The sequence below is a fragment of the Camponotus floridanus genome, unplaced genomic scaffold (genome assembly GCF_003227725.1).
Source record: "Camponotus floridanus strain SB8 unplaced genomic scaffold, Cflo_v7.5 scaffold109, whole genome shotgun sequence".
In the NCBI taxonomy this organism is placed as follows: domain Eukaryota; kingdom Metazoa; phylum Arthropoda; class Insecta; order Hymenoptera; family Formicidae; genus Camponotus; species Camponotus floridanus.
In genome coordinates this window covers 679,323-686,326 of record NW_020229225.1, presented here as the reverse complement: position 1 = coordinate 686,326, position 7,004 = coordinate 679,323, and the positions used below count along the sequence as shown (strand labels likewise).

The 7,004-nt window shown below is 26.5% G+C and overlaps 1 protein-coding gene across 1 annotated transcript; it reads right to left on the bottom strand.

Moving 5' to 3' along the window:
- Positions 1–1,212: 1,212 nt before the first annotated feature.
- Positions 1,213–2,682, bottom strand: LOC112639272. Its single transcript, XM_025412664.1, has 4 exons — positions 2,497–2,682; positions 2,182–2,221; positions 1,886–2,043; positions 1,213–1,378 (listed from the first exon to the last, which is right to left on the bottom strand). The coding sequence occupies exons 1-4, from the start codon at positions 2,520–2,522 to the stop codon at positions 1,213–1,215; spliced, it is 390 nt and encodes a 129-aa protein (XP_025268449.1). The 5' UTR covers positions 2,523–2,682.
- Positions 2,683–7,004: the final 4,322 nt, after the last annotated feature.

Sequence of the window (7,004 nt, the reverse complement as noted above, 5' to 3'; positions counted from 1 at the left end):
TTTTTCTAGACAGTTCTTCTCTATTAGAATCCACGTATGACTCGGCATAGTCACGGAATTATGGTTGTTCTTGTCGCAGCTAATACCAGAAACATATATACAAGCGTACGGAATGTTCGGTAGTAACTCGTGAACAAGCGATCATTCCTTTTTGAAAACTGAGAAGATCTTTAAGAAGTCGATAAATAAAAAAGAATTATTTCTTATAATATTTAATTAATGTATCACCGCGTGTTTTTTTTTGTTGCAGCTCTTAAGAATATTTTCGAATTTAATATCTTGGTAGCTATACTTTGAATTAAGATTCCATTAAAAATAGAACCCATCTAAAATTAATTAAAAAAAAAAGCTTTTACCATCAAGTTTACACGATTCCTACTTTCCTATCTAAAATCTCTGTTTTCAATTGATTGTGATTATTGACATTTTAATATCGTCACTCAGAAAAAAAAAATGGTAAGAGGCATTAGCGCATATACACATTATTACCGAACAGCCGATATAGAATCGTAATCGTTTTTCAAGTCGCGCGATATTTTATTATTTAACATTGTTTTTTTTATCGTATCAATCGCTGATATTCGATTCTCACCGAGAATCGAAATGGCAACGCTTCGATATTCGTAGTTTAAGAGAAATCCGCCTGATTATAGCAAAACTGTATATTTTACCCAAGTTTCGTAAAGTTACGAGTTTTATCGAGATATTTGAATGTTTCGTAAAAATAAATTTTATTTAGCGAAATAATATTTCGCTAAAAATTTTATTTTGCTTCTCTCCAACTCCCTTTTTCGAATGCCTCGAGGAAATATTGCATGAAAAAATCGCGTTCATTGGAAATTGAATTTTTTATTCGTTTTTTTTATCAAAAATATCAAAACATAGCTTTTATATTAATATAATAAATATGTTTAATTCGTATACTTTTCATTAGTCATTATGACAATCCTTAAATATAATATGTTCCCATATTTCAGTGTTTCATATTTTATACTGTCCATTTAATTAATTAAACGTAATAGCATGAAGCAAATTTTCATCTATTAAAAATAATATCGTCAAAACTTTACAAGGTTTTATATAATTAGTATGTATCTCTTCTTTTCATTATTAAAATTTAATTTAATGTTAAAAAATAAAGTTTTTAAAATTCTAATTGTAGAAAAAAAGATACATATATTAAATTTTACCTAAAAAATATAAGATTTTTATCTATTGATAATATCTGAGCGGCCTCTCAATCTGCGCATTAAAACCATATCGTGTCGCATAAGAGTAACCCGTTTGGCGTGCAACGCCAACAGTAATGCATCTTCGAAGATTGTACGATGTACATCTCTGTTGCCTCTTGTAAGGCTTCGAGGCAGTAGCTTGTATCCTGTAAATTAGTTCTAATCACATCTACATATCTTTAATCTATCATTTACTGTATGGATTCCATTAAGCATCTATATAATAGTCTTTGTAAATTCTTTTTTTCTTTTTTTATAATTCAATTTAGTAATATCTATAACTTTAGTATAAAAAAATTAGTATACAGATTTATTATAATATAAAAATATTCTATGAAATATATATTTTATTATATTTTATATATACTAATATATTATATATATATATAATTGAGAAGGATAGAGCATATTCTGCAAAAATATTAACTACAAGAGGTATGTATACATATATATTATAATTTATTACATGTTTCATACATGGAGCGTTCAATGCATATGCATGTAAAAAGATAAAATTCTTTTTAATTAATAACACAATTATATCTTCAAATAAAAAAAGATGTAAACTCAAGGAAATCATAGTTAATAAAAAAATGATAAAAACTAATAGAAATTAACTTAATGATCATATAAAAATTAAAAAAAATATTTACTTGTTGATTTCTTGTCTTGGAAATAAGTCCAGCATAATTTGTCTGATTAATCGTGAGAAAGGCAGTCTGGGTATAAGAAAGTGCGTAGTCCTCCTTAGATGCTTAATTTCTTGCAGTACGCGGCTTTTCCTTTTGCGTTTGTTCACTATTACATTTGTCTAAACAATAACAAGCAAATATTAGATGACAGCATTTTAATAGTGACATACTACCTATTTATAATAATTGGGAATATAATTTAATAATTTATATATATACACACAAATGTATATATAATTAATGTAAATGTCATTTACCCTGTTTCTTTCTGTTCCTTCCGCTTCAGATGGAAATGTTCTGAAATAATAAATATGTATTTATATTAAACTATCAAGATATGTAAAATAACAGAAATCAACGCTGATTAATGAACAATAAATTAAATTATTAAATTTTTATCAGACAATACAATACTACAATATTATTAGCAATTAAGTACTTTTAATGTTATATTTATGTTGACTATAGAAAATAATCACAATAAATAAAGGAAATTCTGAAATTAACGAAAACCATAACACACACAGTTAAGATAAGTTTTGCAAATATTAACAATATCGAGGGATATAAACCTGGGTACGGATTTTCGTCGAACCATTATGTGATATCGCGATTATTTTATCAGACACTGCGAACAAGTTCAATCAAAATATTAGATACACGTTTATTAAACAAACAGACTTCTATATGTGTATTATATAGAAGTCTGTGATTAAACATAATAGGCGTCGTCGAGTTGGCGCCAATTTTATGCATAATCTTAACCTTATCATAATCTTAATCTGTAAATACATCCATGAAACAGTCCAAATAACATAGAGAGACAAACCAGAGAGAAGACTGAGATCTAGACTGAGATGTTATGGCCTGCTTTTAAGGCCGCAGCACACACTTTTGCATAAACGCATAACCATAAGTATAAGGAAAATTGATTGGTCTCCAAGTATATGCATAAGAAAATGAACCAATCAAATTTCTTATGCTTATGGTTATGCACTTATGCAAAAGTGTGTGCTACGGCCTTTAGGTGATCCTTGAAAGCGATACTCCCTCTATGGACATTGAAAACGTGGATATGAACTACAAAGCCAATGTCCACGAATGTTCTCAGAGGATAACATATACATATGTTCCTCTAATAATATAAATAATAGAAATAAAAATGTAAATAATTTAATTGTAAATATAATAATAATTGATTATATATAAATATAATAATAATTTATTATATAAAAATATTAGTATGTTCTCTCTTTTCACACTATTATTTATTTATTTATTTATTTATGTATTTCTTTTTCTTTTCTCAACATCATTTATTTATTTATTTATTTATTTATTTAGTTTGCACTAAGTAAGTCTTTTAAAGTACAAAACTAAATATTGTAAAATTTATTATAAAATTATTATTATTATCATTAAAAGTTTGACTTCAGGAAAGCGCGATAAACCAATCGAATAAATTCAAATCATTAACATAACAAAAGGTTCCGTGATCAATCGTTTAATAATTAATTTAAAATAAAATATACCTTTATAATTTAAAATTCCGCGTCTGTACTTACTGTAGTTATTTAGTTATATTGTTAATAAAAGCTATATATATATATATATATATATATATATATATACATATGTATATATATACATGTATATATATATGTATATATATACTTCTTTTAATATAATATATATATATACTTCTTTTAATATAATATCTCTTAGCAAATTAGACTAAAAAAAGAAGTGATATAATCCTCAAAAACTTACCTTCTTAAAAAAAGGTAAAAAAAGGGCGCCAAGTTTATGAACTAATTATATTCAACTTTCATATTGTCTACAAAAGTAGTGATATAAAAAAATTGTGCCAACTAAGAATAAAAATTTGTACAAGATAAATAGAAGTACAAGGAAGAAAACTTGTACAAGTTAAATAGAAATATTTTAATTGAAAATATTATACAAATATTTTAATTGAAAAAGTTATACAAAATAGTTGTTTTAATTTTCAAAAATAATAATATTAAAAAGTTAAAAATTTATTTAAAAATTGAAAAATAAAAATTAATATAAAACAAGAAAGTAAAAAAATTTTTAATTAAATTAAATAAAAATAAATTTTAAATTAAATAAAAATTATAATAAAAATATATAAAAATAATGTTAGCTATATTAAAATGGAACATATGAATTCTTTATATTTTATATAAAGGAAGAGACTTAAAATATATTGCAACATCTATATTTTTCGAATCTTATAGTTATAAAAACTAGTTATAAAAACTTTATAGTTATAAAAACTTCAAAAGAATCAGTGATTAATTTGACAAATTCTACACATGTATTAATAAATTTCTGCTTTATGATATTCACTTGATATTCAAAAAAAGTAATTACACACTAATCAGCAATACGATTATACAGCAATTTACGCTTTGTACAACACTCGCGACATTACACCAAGCCTTTTGTCATTTTGCTACGTGATAATAATGCAATATATCTCAAAAAGTTATGACTCACTCGACATTAATTAAAATCAAAATCAAATCGCGCCACTCGCTGTGTAAATAAAAACTCGTACAAATTAATAATCACTAATTGTAAAAATTATACAGAACATCGCGTTTTGAAGGATCGATTCTCGACGAACGATTCGAGTCTTCCCGCGAGAAGTCAAAATTGAGTTCGAACGCGTGACGCGCGTAAAAATAATATATCAATTCGTCATATAACAATTCTTTTAAGAAAATAACCAGTATATTGAAACAGTTTCACCAACTGGTCAATTGATCGGTTTTTATATCAGTAATTAAATCGGTAAAACTGTTTCGATATACTGATTATTTATTTTAAAAGTTTATTCATTGTTGCCGCGATGTTAACGTAGGGATAAACGGAATACATTCGTAAGTTACAATTTTATTATTAATAAATAGTTGATTTGATCATTGCTCTTTGCATTATTCGAAATACTCGATTATACGATTGGAATATAATGAGAATATAATTTCGAAACACGTATTTCGCGTGATGTGTTCATTTAATTAAAAATAGAATCGAATGCAATTAAGAATCGATGTGTGACCGGAATCAAAATTATAAATTATCATTTTGTTGCAATCCTTAGGAACAATAATTATTATTCTTTTAATATTTATAATTAAGAATATTTCGTTGATCGAATGGCAAAATCGAATAATTAACGTAATAGAAAGCCTTGTGATGTATATTAATCGTTTAATAAATAATTAATCTGTGTGTACATGTGTGTGTGATTTTAAAAATATACTTGTATATAAATTCAATTTTCGTATATGTTACGTCATAGTACGCGTTAAATATTTCGGCAGCGAGGTCAATAACACGACGTTCGGCCTTGATGACGTAGCGCTGTATTGTTTACATAGGCGAAGACCTTGTATCATTCGCACGGCGATATTCGAGTAGTAAAGTAGTGATACGGAACACTTCGTATTATTGAATTCTTTTTCTAACAGTGCGATCGCGATTAATATCGACATATAATTCGCTACGACTATTACAATTAACAATTAATTAACTCTTAATGAATAACATGAAACTATATGGCGATGATACATCCATCGAAACGCGATCCTTCGTTATTGAAAAATAAAAATTGAAACAAAAGAGCCGGACCCTTAACTCGAAGATGACTCTTGTGTGAAACGGGATTTTCGCTCGTACCGAAACCGGGAGTGCCGTTTAAAGTATATATATATTAAATATATACATCGCGCGACAAAACAGAAAATTTTTAATCATATCGAATAGTGCGGGAGTGTCGTTCAGTATCGCGCGTAAAATAACGAAAATAGCGATATAAAAATATCGCTCGCGAGTGCGGGAGTGTCGTCAAAGTATCGCGCGCCAACAACATGAGAGGAGGAGGAGCCTGGGAGAGGCATCTTGCATCGGTGGAGCAACCTGATGGTGAATATTTATTATTTGTATATCAATTGTTATAAATCGTACGCATAATAATTGGTTCTTATAATTTAAAGGAATTAAACAGAAAATTAGAGAGAAAGATTTTTATAAATATGAAAATTTCTATTTAAAAAATAATTTTAAAATTTATAAAATCTTCCCATATGTATTTATATCTGCTTATTATTTTACACACCGAATATGAAATTCCGCAGCCTTGTTATAAATGAATTTTATATTTGTATGTTTTAGACGTAGTTTTAACGACAACAATAATAATGGATAACGATAACTCCGCTGCTGCACATTAATGCCGTGGTGAGTGATTAAAAACTTTTATTTAATTTTAAGGTAACGGTAGAGATTGTATAGTAGAGATTGTGTAGATAAATCTGTTGCCTTAAAATGGATGAGCTGGTATAGATTAAATAATTTTTAATAAATTCGTTTGAAATGTATTGCATTCATCGCGAAAACATTACAGTATATTATAAAGAAAGAAGATCGAGAAAAGATCACTCTTGTAATTTTATCTAATTTATTGAAAAGAACATTAAAAATTCTAACAATTACATCTGATGCTAATTTATTCTTATAACACGTATTTATCTTATTCACTTACCTTATTCTAATTTCTTATAGCTCGTTCATTATAGAATTTGTTGTAGATATTGTTTTTAAGCTTAATGTAAAGCCAAATGATTAATTATTATAATGAAATAACTTGTAATATGATAAGTGTTATACATATATTAATTTTTTTATAAATTTATTATTAATTCGCACATCTGCAATCGAATATTCCAATTATTGTCGATTTATTTAATCGTCGAGTTTTCTCGCGAATTTTAAATCGCAATTTATTTAGTAATTTAATTGTTGATTTCGAAGTATTCTATTCATTTTGAATATTTCCTTTGATAATATACACAAAATGCGCCAGTAATCCAAATACTTTCTTTTACAGTCGAAGAAACGATCAATAATTTTATTAATGATTCTTTTTCTTCTTTCACGATTATTTACGTTATATAAAACTTATTAAATTCTATTGTTGCATATCTATTATTAATAATAAATGTCACGTAATTATCGATAACGCGGCGTTCGACTTTGGCAATATAAAATA